This window comes from Typopeltis vanoorti, chromosome 12 (assembly GCF_054136105.1).
Source record: "Typopeltis vanoorti isolate ZY-2024b chromosome 12, IOZ_Tvanoo_1.0, whole genome shotgun sequence".
In the NCBI taxonomy this organism is placed as follows: Eukaryota; Metazoa; Arthropoda; class Arachnida; order Uropygi; family Thelyphonidae; genus Typopeltis; species Typopeltis vanoorti.
The window spans coordinates 21,531,713-21,544,774 of NC_143560.1; the positions used below are offsets into that span (position 1 = coordinate 21,531,713).

The 13,062-nt window shown below is 34.8% G+C and overlaps 1 protein-coding gene across 1 annotated transcript in view; it reads right to left on the reverse strand.

Moving 5' to 3' along the window:
* The window catches only part of LOC150100621 (ribosome assembly protein METTL17, mitochondrial), a 256,639-nt gene extending 254,542 nt beyond the window's left edge, over positions 1-2,097 (reverse strand). Inside the window, exons 1-2 of the mRNA XM_090401843.1 lie at positions 1,978-2,097; positions 1,055-1,217 (exon numbers count right to left, since the gene is read on the reverse strand). Coding sequence (XP_090257969.1) covers positions 1,055-1,217; positions 1,978-2,097 — 283 coding nt within the window. The remainder of the gene's footprint in view (positions 1-1,054; positions 1,218-1,977) is intronic.
* Positions 2,098-13,062: the final 10,965 nt, after the last annotated feature.

The following is a 13,062-nucleotide window of genomic DNA, read 5'->3' on the forward strand; positions in this document are numbered from 1 at the left end:
TGAGAAAGATTAGAGGCGTGAACAGATGGCATCAATGGCAATATCATATTAAAAATGAGGATATTAGGAAAGAACTTGACATTGTCAGCATCCAGGAATGCGTTAGCAGAGCTAATCTCAGATGGTATGGTCACTTAAATAGAATGGGAGAAGAAAGATTAGCAAAACAAGTGTTCTCTGCCAGGTTGGCAGGAAAACGACCCAGAGGAAGACCAAGATATAGGTGGATTGATACGGTACAAAGTGCCTTAGACGATAGAAATATAAGATCTGATAATGTTGGAGTTTTGACAAGTAACAGACTGATTTGGAGGAAAATTGTAGATAGGAAGTTAGTAATGATGTAATTTTTCATGTAGTACTGTCATATCCTGTACACCCCTTGAGGGTACATGGCAGGAATTTGATGATGATATACCAAATAGGATCACAAACCAAATGAAGAAATTTTCCAATCCTGAATATAAAACCAATTAACAATTATATAAATAAATACAGCCAAAAATAGACTGAACATCTAAATCAAATGGATGGTATTAGACTGCCAAATGGTACTACACAAACAAACAAAAAAACTAATAAGTAAAATTGGATGACTAAGAAAGTGATTTCATGAGAATAGAACAGGCCACTAAGCCAAAAATGCACGAGAAGAAGAAAACGATGATGATTTCAACATGTTTTACGCTTATATATTACTGGAAACTCATAACAAAATTTGAGATGACATGACAAATTTATGTCTTTCAATTTTATTGAAAGTTTGGAAAATTTCCAAATTTCAATAAAATTCTCTAAGCAAGAGATCAGAAATTAACTTCCCAGAAACAAAATAAATCTAGTAGGTACCCACGATGAGTCTCTGAACTCCACAGGGATGTAAAATTACTATTTTTTTTTTTTTTTTTTTTTTTTTTTTTTTTTTGCAAAATTACTATATCAAGGGCAAATTACAAAACATCTTAGCATTTTATGAAATAAGAGAAACAGTGAGTGTCAGTAATTTTTTGAGAGAAAGACAGCAATTCGCTTAAGCATTTTAGCAGAAACTCACCTTCTATGAGACCATTTATTGCATTAATCAATCGATCTGGCAATTCCACAGCAGCAATTTTGCGAATTCCTGGGTGGTGTTTATGTTTCACTGTACCAGATTCTAGAGATTTTTCTATGTCAGTTTCTGCCTGGATTGTATATTGTGACTTGGATGACATATACTAAAAATAACAAATTTTAAAAGCAATAAAATTACAAAAAAACATAACATATTTTCCATATATATATATATATATATATTATCAGATATGACTTCTAACATAAATAAGGCAATAAATTATCATTAGTTGCATTATTCAATATAAGTTTTTCCTTGTAATAACATCTGCAAACAAATCATAATTATTGCAATAAAATATGCAAATATTGTGTAGATTATAATTAATATCATGCTAAAAAAAACAGTTTAGAATATAAAATTATATATCTTTTCTTTAGCTACTTTAGCAGTTTTACAATCATGTTTCATGCAATGAAGAGATCTGTGGAAATCCCATAGAATGCCAAAGTCTGTTTCTCTCTGCTTATTGTGTTTTGATATTACCAAGAATGCTAAATGTCCTCTCCCCCTACACTTCTCTTTTTTTGAAAGACATCCTATCCTCACTGCTACAGGTATACATTTGCTCTAGCTTTGTTATACACTTGTTCGTCATGCTGCATGTGCTAGATAACATATTTTACGCTATTATTTGGTGAGATGCCTTCATGTAACGAGTCAGTGGGACTACATGTTTGCTTTTAAATTATAATTAATGTACTCAACAGAAACATTCATCATTAGTATATATTATTAACAGGTAACCATTATACAATTAATGCGCACACGCGCGTGTATACATGTTCTGGGGAAAGGCCGTCAAGATTTATTCCTTTAATCAGCAATCATTTATTTATTTTTCCTAGTATATTTATGCATACCTTCAAGTTACATAAGTTTACTTTCAAAGATTGGCAACAAAGTACCCGGCTGTCTAGCGAAGTACCGCTATTTCGTAAAAAAGCTACACACGATCGCAAAGCTATACTCCTCTTTGCCATGCTTCCACAACCAATATCTGAGCTTCGAATTTTGCCTGAATTCAAAACATTCCCTTTCTTTACGGAGATCACTCATCAACATAAAAGTAGATTTCCCTCTCCAGAAAAACTACACAAGTAAGGAATGAAGGTACATCATAAGTGAAAAAAATATACAAATTCAATCTATACGAGTTTTGTTGAGTTTTAGTGTCAAATTTTCGAACGAAATTTCGAACGATCAGAAAGCATTAGGTTTTATGCCTAATGCTTTCTGATCCTGTAATCATTCCACCACACCATGACAGGTATCACACTGGTCTTGCATTCCTAATCATAGATAGATGACTACACTGCTTTGGTAAGAAGTTAACTGACACCATAGTGTAAGTAACAAACAGCCGTAGCGCACGACTTAATAAGATGTAAGATCTCCTTTCGCTGCGACGAATGCCGCAATCCTACGGGTATAGATGTCCTCTGACTTCCCCCGACGCTACAGTTCATCACAAAGATATTCAGTAGAGCTGATATAAGGGCTCATAGATGAGGCTACGCACTCTGGTAAGAGATGTTCACCAAGCATCCGTTGCACTCATATCCATCCATCTACTCGGTAGAGGGTGTAACATGATTCGTCGCTCCATAGCACAGGTTTCCAAACTTGCACGTTCAACTGTATTTGCACCGAGCTTCACAACATGTGTTTTCATGGTAGGTCCACAATATGCAAGCCCCACATTATCCGAACCAACATTCAGTGTCATCTCGGGTAATGTAGGGCTTGCATATTGTGGACCTATCATGGAAACACATGTTCTGATTCGTATTCTATCGATGCCTGGAACTACGCATTCAAAGTGTAGGCCGACAAATGGCCTTTTTTTTACATATTTTTTCGTTGACATATATTTACATATTCTTTCAGTTGACTCCATGTGCTTCAATCTCATAGTATTACACATTGTGAACGTCCTAGAATGGTCCAATTTGTCAACAGTTTGCTGAACAAATAGGCCTATAACATGGCATCCTATCAGAACAATTCTTTCAAACTACGTAAATTCCTTTCTCGCAGCCATTTCACCAGGTCGCAGTTGCAATGGCCTAGGAGTATCATATTCCCCAATTTATACCTGCTACAAACACGTGACTTATTACATAGCATGATGCACCTTGCCCATGTGGTGCTCGTTGACTTCTTTCCAAACTTAACGATGCTTCCTCGATCGTTGAAATCTCTTACTAAACTGAGTCAGTCTACTGATACGCATTGTTATTCCTAATATCTCATATGTATATGAACACATTTCAATTAGTGTTTCACCTAGGTCGATCTTTGTCTAGTATGAATTCTTATTCTAGTTGTTCAACAATTCATCCAGTTTACTTGTGGTCCTAATAACACTATAAAAGATAAATTTTAGCTTATTTTTTCTACCCACTACCGGGTGAGGGCCTCTCCCATTGTGGGAGGTTTTGGGTCTACTGCTCCCATGGTGACCCAGTCCATACTGGGAGAGGACATAACAATAATAACACTACTTCAATAACACTACTACTAACACTAACTAATAACACTACTTTTAATTAAAAATCACTTGCTCATGATAGATACTAATTCCAATTTTATTATACACAACTTCTCTAGAGGACCTATGTAGCTCAGTGGAATTTGTGGTTGCATCCCTAACACTAAACCACGTGCAGAATGAGCATTGTGAATTCGATTTTAGTTACCAACTGGAGGAAATTTTTCTGTATTTTTTAACTATTCCAGAGTTAGTCTATCGCTGGAACAGGCAAGCATTTTTTTTTATTTACGGAAAATCGGGTCTTTCGTCCTGTAAATGCGAGAAAATCGAATATATAACCTACACTATTTTCGGACATAAAATATATATATATATATATATATATATATATATATATATATATATATATATATATATATATATATATATATATTGTGTTAGCCATCTCTTCATTGCGTGCCGCTTAAATTAGTGATAGTTTTGGGCTAGCTATCTCTGATTGGCTACAGTGCAGATTGAACTGCCCTCTCAGTCTCCAACAAGCCAGATATGGGTAAACGGCCTCAGCCATTTCATATAAGGGAATAAAAGGCGTTAGCTGATTTTTTATGACAACTTATCTGTCGGTATAATTACTTTTCAGGAGCCTGTGTAGCTCAGTGGATGTGGCGTTTGCCAACCACGGCGCTTGGCCGCACGAAGGAAGACTTGGTTTCGACTCTAGTCGGCGACTAGAGGAAATTTTTCTAAGCCTTTCTTCGACCGGTTCCCGAGTTAGTCGATCTCTGGCACGGGCAAGCAGGTTTTTCCTCCCGGAAACTCGGGTTTTTCGTCCTGTAAACTCAAGAAAATCGACCGTAGAACCCACATTATTTCAGACATTAAATATATTGTGTTAGGGTTAGGGACCACGAGATGGCGGCACATTTGAGCAGTCTCTCTTCACTGAGTACCGCCTAATTAGTGATAGCCTTGGGCCATCTATCTCCGATTGGTACAAGTGGAGATTGAACTGCCCACTCAGTCTCCAAAAGTTAGATAGGGCTAAATGGCCTCGCCTACTCCCCGTATACGGGAATAAAAAGGCGTTAGCTTTGTTTTTTTTTTGATAATTACTTTTCTTTCTAAACATATTTAAGACAAATATGCTAAACCATTTAAAGAAGGAGCCTATCCACTTAGGTGTTTTTTTTTTCCTTCAACACCATTCAGTGAAATACTCATTATTCTTGCATTTTTTGAATTTGGTCTCTTCATCCTTACTTCAACAGTTTCTATCAGAACATCTCTTGCTTGCTGCATAATTCGTATTACCTCCTAACTGTATAATACATGTATCATAATACATGCATTATGCAAAGTGTATTCAACACTTTGCGTATTGTTTTGTAAGTATCAAAAAAGTGATTTCATCTCCATTAAAGTGTTCATTTGAGATAAGTTGCTTTGATTGGGAAAAAAAAAAAAAAAAAAAGCAACATACTACAAACTAAGCAGAACAACCATTCCCATACCACAACATAGAGAATTAAGAAGAGGACAAATCACACTCATTTTTTTTTTTTTTGCTTTGATTGGGTACCATTATTTTTGAATTTTTGCAAGATTTTATGCTTTGTTTATTTTTCTCTCATCTGATATTTCATACTTGAGTACATCGGGCCACTTATGCCAAATATATTATTGTTATTATAAGCAGGTGGCCAGACGGAGGCTTCGGTCATATTTTGGAAATGATTAGAACAAAGTAGTTTGGAAAGAAGAGGTCCTGCCTACATTCCCTTTCTCTGTTATTTCTTGCTGTCTGTTAGTTTTACCAAGTTAGAAGTAAAGGATTTGAGATTGTTTACATACAACGTCATCACAAGTTTTTCCATTCCTCAGTAGGAAGTGGGTATTTTTGTTCACAGATGTTATTTTTAGGAGCTTTTTTACAAATGCAGTTAAAAACTGAGATGCAGTTGTTTGATTCCTGAGCACTATATTATTTTTCTCTTGTATAAAGATATATCTATTAAATTATTTTACGTTCTCTCTCTCTCTCTCTGTTTATGTATTTGTTGATATTTTTGTCCTTCCATACGGTAGGCCTCTAATTTTCTCATATTTGTAATCTTCATTACAAATGAATTAGATCTGCTGTTTTCTTCCTAATAAAATGCTTCACTGTTTTAATGCATTTCGTATAGTTCATTACTTTCTATTTATTCCATATTAATTCACTGGCAGTTGAGAACCTACCATACCAGATTTGCTTATTCTATTTATATATTACAATGACCACTTTAAATAAAATTATGCCTGAATATCTGAAATAGTTTACTTGTTCTACTATTGAGAATGCAGATGAAATGCTGATGCAGATTTTCACAGTTCGGCTTTTCTGATGTTTATTTTAATCTATCATTGATTACAACGGATATGTTCAATATTAGTTAAAAGGTCGTGATATAACGTTCATTCCTTTCATTTAAGAGTATAATGAAATAAGGAGTTAAGTCAAATATTTCCAATTTTGATATATTAGATTTTTTACTTCTTATCAATATAAATTATTCTATATGGATTATCATACTTCTAATTTTATATAACGCCTTAAATTTTAATTGCTGAATAACAAAATAGTCACTATGTTTACTATATGTCATCTAATTCGCAATAAATTATTGAATCATTTTGAAGAAATTTTCACTGTCAGTAAATAATATACTTTTCACAAAATTGAAACCAGCATCATCTGGCTATGCCATATGATGCTGGTTTCAATTTGACTGGTTTCACTGATGACTGTCTGATGTGGCATAGCCACGTGAGACCAGCTAAACAAAGCCAAACAGATGAGATGTCATAGCCAAGCAAAAGAAAGAATACAGAATTGAAATACTGGGAATTAGCGAGACAAAATAGAATGGGCAGGATCCATCAGAAATCAGAAGAAACAATAATATACGAGGGTGGTCTGAAAAGCTCCCGGCCTTGACCATAGATGGCAACACTATCGACAAGATTTTTTTTCTAAGTTGGTACATTGGTCATAAGCATCCATGCGAAATTGCAAGTCATTCCATCAAGCAGTTTGTTTTATACAACTGTCTGAAGCAAAAATATTGTCTGTATCCCTTGAAATGGATTAAATTCTTTGTAAAAGAAGGTTAAAGCCAAAAGAAATTCATTCGAAGTTCATATAAATTTATGGGCACTCCTCATCTTCGTTTTTGACAATTAAGAAATGGGCTGCCAAGTTTAAACATGGCCGTACCAGCCTTGAACATGATTCACTTGAAGGACGTCCAAAAAAGTGTAACAACACCAGAAATCATTGATCAAGTGCTCGATATATATACAGGATAACCGGAGAGTCAAAATGTGTGAAATTGCTGAAACTATAGGCATTTCAAAGAAATGTGTAGGATATATTTTGCATCAAGTGTTGCAAATAAAAACGCTTTTTACAAGATAGGTGCCGCGCTTGCTCACAGCAGATCAAAAACAAACTCGCATGAAAATCTCTGAAGAGTGCTCAGAGCGTTTTAACAAGAATAAAACTGATTTTGTGAGTCGATGTTTTACTATAGATGAGATTTCGACTAACTATTAATAGTTAGTCGAAATCTCATCTATAGTTAGTCGAAAAGTTAGTCGATAACTAACTGGAATCCAAACAGCAGTCAAAACAGTGGACATAAGCCGATTGTTTAGCGCCAAAGAAGACTAAGTCGGTTCCATCAGCAGGAAAGGTGATGGCATCAGTGTTTTGGGATGCTGAAAAGGGTAAAACAATAACCGGGGAATATTATTCCGATCTTTTCACTAGACTAGACGAAAAAATTCGCGAGAAAAGACTGGGCAGGTGCATTTTCCTGAAAAGTCATCTTTCTTCAGGAGAAAACACCTGCCCACAAATGTGTTTTGGAAATGGAAAAATTAAGGGACTTGCACTATGAAATGTTGGAATATCCACCCTATTCCACAGATTTGGCTCCCTCTGACTTCTGTCTTTTCCCAAAACTAAAACTCTTCCTCGCTGGTCGGTGTTTTTCTTCCAGCTGTAGAGGGGTATTTTGCAGATCTTACTGAGAAACAGTATAGGAACGGGATAATGGCGCTGGAACAATGCTGGAATAAGTGTATTAGTCTTAAGGGAGATTATGTTGATTAATAAAAATAATTTCGAAATTATAAATTCGTTTTTTCATTGTTAGGCCAAGAACTTTTCAAAACTCTTATGAGGATAGCACACATGCAAAAGGAGTGGCAATAATGGATGTCCAGTATATCAAGAACTGATGATAGAGAAAGAATAACAAAAAGATACATAAAAGCAAAATTTAAGACAAAATTCTATAATGTGACAATTATGCACTAACTAATAATGCTGATGAAAGAGGAAAATATGAATTTTATGATATATTACAAAAAACAATTCAAGACACAAATCCTAAAGATAGAATTATAGTAATGGTGGATCTAAATGCTCAAATAGAAAATACAGGTAGAAAATTATAAAATGATAAAAGAGGATATAGGAAATATAAATGAAAATGGAGTTGTTACTGCATTTCTGCATGGTAAATATATTAGTATTATGAGGATCCATTCTCTAACTTGCAATATGGAGAGGCACCATTTTCCCAATGCATGGGAAAACGTATAACCAAGTTGACCATATAATGTTACAAAGAAAATGGAGAGTATCTTTTTTAAACGTGAGAGCAATGAGAGGTGCGGAAGCTAATACAGATCCTTTTTAGTAAATTAAATAGGATTAATGAACATGAAGAAAGTAATAGGCAAAAAATAGAATGTGTTACATGATCGCAATAAAGAATATGGAAAGTTTAATAGAAAATATGCAGAAGAGGTTAAAAATAGATATGAAATTCTTACTCAGTCCAGACAGAACGAACATTAAGAATTCAGCAATATAGAATAAATATGAGCAGGTATTAAAATCATATACCATAAAGCTGCATGGAAAATACTAGGAGCGCATAGAAGAAAAGACAAAAAAAATGGATATCTTCATACAGAAAAGTCAAAATTGATGAAAGAAAGGAAATTATGAATATATTAATACAGGATAAGAATAACATCAGCTTACAAGAGAAATATAAAGTAATACATAGAGGCTAAGGAAATATAAGAGCGAATATATAAATGAAGCAGAAATTGCAGCTAATAGAGGTAATACTATAACATTATATAATATTACAAGAACAATGACAATCAAGAAAGAAGTTGAAATATTATTAAAGACAAACAAGGAAATAACATAAACAATAAAAAAATCTGCTAACGCCTTTTCGTTCGCGTATAGAGAGTAGACGAGGCTGTTTTAGCTCTAACTTTTTGGAGACAGTGATTGGTATCCAATCAGAGAGAGCTGGCCCAAGGCTATCACTAATTAATCAGTACTCTGTGAAGAAGCTGGCTAACAATTCAGCCATCTAATAGACCCTAACCATAACACAATATTCTTAATGACTGAAAATAATGTGGGTCCGACGGCCGATTTTCATAAGTTTATGGGACGAAAAACCCTAGTTTCCGAGAAATAAACAATTTTAATAAAAAAAACAGAAAGATGGGTTGTATACTTCACAGATAATGAATAGAGAGAAACATTAAAAAGAAATTCAAATATGAGAAAGAACAGGAAAATATTAAAAACTAGAAACCAAAGAAATGAAAATGCGAAATACAAAACGCACTAAAAGAAAGCATAAATAGAATGGCATCTGTTATAGAATGGAAGAATACCAATTCAACTATTAAAAGCAGGTATAGATTAACCGTGAATATATTCTATGCATTGGTCTGTGTAGCTCAGTGGAATTGTCGCTTGCGTCCTCTGCACTTGGCTGCTTGAAGTTAGACTTAAGTTTAAGTCTAGTCGCCGACTGGAGAAACTTTTTCTAAGCTTTTCTTCGACCGGTTTCCGAGCTAGACGATCTCTGGCACCGGCAGGTTTATTTTTCATCCCGGAAACTCAAGAAAATCGACCGTAATACCCACATTATTTCAGACAGTAACATATCCTGTTAGGGGTAGGTACCAAGAGATGGCAGCACTTCTTTGCCATCCTCTTCATCGGTGGCTGCTTTAATTAGAGATAGACATGAGTCAGCTATCTCTGATTGGCTATGGAGACTGAACTGTCCACTCAGTCTCCAAAGCTAGATAGAGTATAAATGCCTGGTTCCTATGGGAATAAAAGGCGTTAGCTGATTTATTATTATTTTTATTTTATTTTATATTCTATCCATTTCTTAACCAAATATGGATGCAAGAAGTATGGTCAAATGAGTGGAATATTGGTTTATTGATCAAAATATCAAAAAAGGAGATTTTAGTGATTGTAATAATTTGAGAGGAATATCACTATTAAATACAAATAAAATACTAACAAAAATAATATTAAAAAGAATAAAAAAAAAAGAAATATACCAAAATCTAAGAGAAACAAAAGCATGATTGAGAGCCAACAGGTCATGTATGGCAACATTAAAATAATAATGGAACAGTCAATAGAATAGCAGTCAAATCTTTATATCAACAGTGTTGATTTTGAAAGAGCTTTTGACAACATCGACAGAGATACTATATGGAAATAAAAGTTATATTATGGTATACCATATAAAATTATCAAGACGGTTTAAAAAATGTTTGAAAATATATAAAATACAAAATACCTTTCAGAAAACTTCAAAAGTAAAACAGAGGTTAGACAAGGATGCGTTCTCTCCCCAACAACATTTCTTATTGTTGTAGAAGAGATTATTAAAAATTCCATGAAAAACAGAAAAGAAATACTCTGGAATTTATTAGAACAGCCAAATGACCTGGATTTTGCATATAACACTGGCACAACATATGTAGACAGAAACAATAAAATGAAATGAAGAAGCTTTTACAGTTGAATTAAGAATAAATATACTGAAAGTAAATAATAAACGAAAAAGAAAACATACTATTAGATGGTGAAATTTTAGAAACAGTAGATAACTTTAATTCCCTATGATCGATAATAAATAAACAGGCATTAAATCTAAGATGCAGAGAGCACAGATGATTTTTAACATCTTAGAGAAAATATGGAGATCAAAACAAATAGGTTTAAAAACAATATCATGTTATTTAATACAAATATTAAATCAGTTCTATTCTGTACACGAATAAAATGAACAACAATAAAAGCAATCGAAAAAAAATGCAAAGTTTTGTAAATTTTGTAAATATTTGTAAATAAATATATAAGAAGAATTCTACAAATAAATTCGCCACGAAAGATATCCAATAAAGATTTATGGCAATAAAGTAAACAAAACCATTAATGCATGAGATCAACCAGAGCAAATAGAATGGATTGGCATGTACTAAAAAACTGTAAAAGGACAAAGTCAAACCAGCATTAGTGTGGAATCTGCAAGAAAAGAGGAACAGAGATACACCGAAGATGAGCTGTTGGAGAGAAGTAGAAGACCTCAAAAAGATCGTAAAGATTTGGATACAGATAAAGAGAGACGAACAAAACAGAGTAAATTGAATATCTTTCGTTGAGGCCATATGTTCCAATAGACGGATAGGAATTAGTAAGTAACGTCTTTTATTTCCTTATAGCATTTTTCACCCTATCTGGCTTTTTTGGAGAAAGTGGGCAGTTCTATCTCCATCGATAACCAATCAGCGATAGCTGACCCATGACTGTCACTCATTATAAGCTGCAACCAATGAGGAGATTGGCAAACAAGTGTTGCTATCTCTTCGTTCCTAACAGAATATGTAAATGTCTGAAATAATGTTGGTTCTACGTTCGAGTTTATTGAATTTACGGGAGGAAAAAACCAGCTTGCCAGTGCCAGAGACTGAGTAACTCGGGAACCGGTTCCTCCAGTCATCGACTAGACTTGTGATCAAGTCTGACTTCAGGCGGCGTACTGCAAAGATGGGAAGCGGCACTTCCACTGATCAAAATAGACCTATTATCTTCCCGAATCTTATATAAATATTACCTGGATCAATATAATTGTTGGCCGACTGGTCAGCATATCTGATCTCCAGCCAAAAGGCTTCGGGTTTCGAATCCCGCCGTACATATGGATGTTTGTGATTGTCTGTGGAAATACTAGTGGTGATGGGTGGAAGATGGCGTTGGAACAGTTCTGGTTAGTTGTAGTTGGTGGACTTGAGTGTTGGAGACAACGAGTTGTAGAGTAGGTACCCCTCCCTCCCTCGATGAACCTTTGGACTCCCTGAAGGTGTCACGTAATAATAATGTAGTGAAATTTCCGTATTATTTTTACTTTTATCATCAGAATATGACCATCTGATTATGCTTTCTGAATTATGTAATGCAGTCACAGCTTTTGTTCTTTTTCCATATATTTTCCCATTTCTTGTCAAATATCACCTATTCCCGCTGCTTTTTAATATTTCAGGTTATTCTAATAACTTCTCTAACACAAGGCTTAATATATACTTATGACTATCTTCCCCTAAAATAGTTTCTACCATAGTTCTGTCACTCCTTATTTCATTTAATAATAATCAAAAGTACTGAATATGCATAGTCATATGTTTTTCACACATATGACTATGCATATTCAGTACTTGGGTCCATTTTATACCTTTGAATATAGTCATCCATTCCATGAATTTCAGTTATGTCTGCATTTCAATGTGCGCAAGTCAGCATTTGTCTTGTCTTCACCAAAGTGACATTATTTTGTTAATGTTATTATGTCCTCGGCTTACGTCTCTGGATTTATTTCAGGTCTGCATAAACCACCCTCTGATATCTCTCCATCAGCCACCTGTAATCCACATCACCAGATGCATATACAGCCCCGTTTGCTCCAATTTATGCAACAGAGTGTTATGTGGAATTTCTTCCAATGTTTGCACAATGCCTGTAATATTACTTAGTGGCCATTTCCTCTTTCCAACTCAGTTGTCCGTTAATTCTTAAAATTTTGCGAGTTACTAAGGTAAGATATTCCCTTTACACGCACACACGCACGCACGCACACGCACGTACACACGCACGCACGCGCGCACGTACACACGCACGCACGCACGCACGCACACACACACACACACACACACACACACACACACACACACACACACACACACACACACACACACACACACACACAATGTTGCTCATATAGTATCAAATTCCAATCCTGGATTTCCTTTATGCAGTGAGCCTATTTTACCTTTTGCACTTCGCTGACAATTTCCCAGTGCTGAGACTTAATTTAAACATCACGGCAGGTGCAACATAAAATTCTGTTGCATATTCTCGGAATACACGGGCCAATATGCCATCCAACTACATGGTAAAAATTCGCATTATGGATTCGTATTATCCTAAGCACTTCCAAATCTTCAATGTCTATTCTCCCATCACTTGATGTCACATCGAGCATGTTAATATCACCTCCTT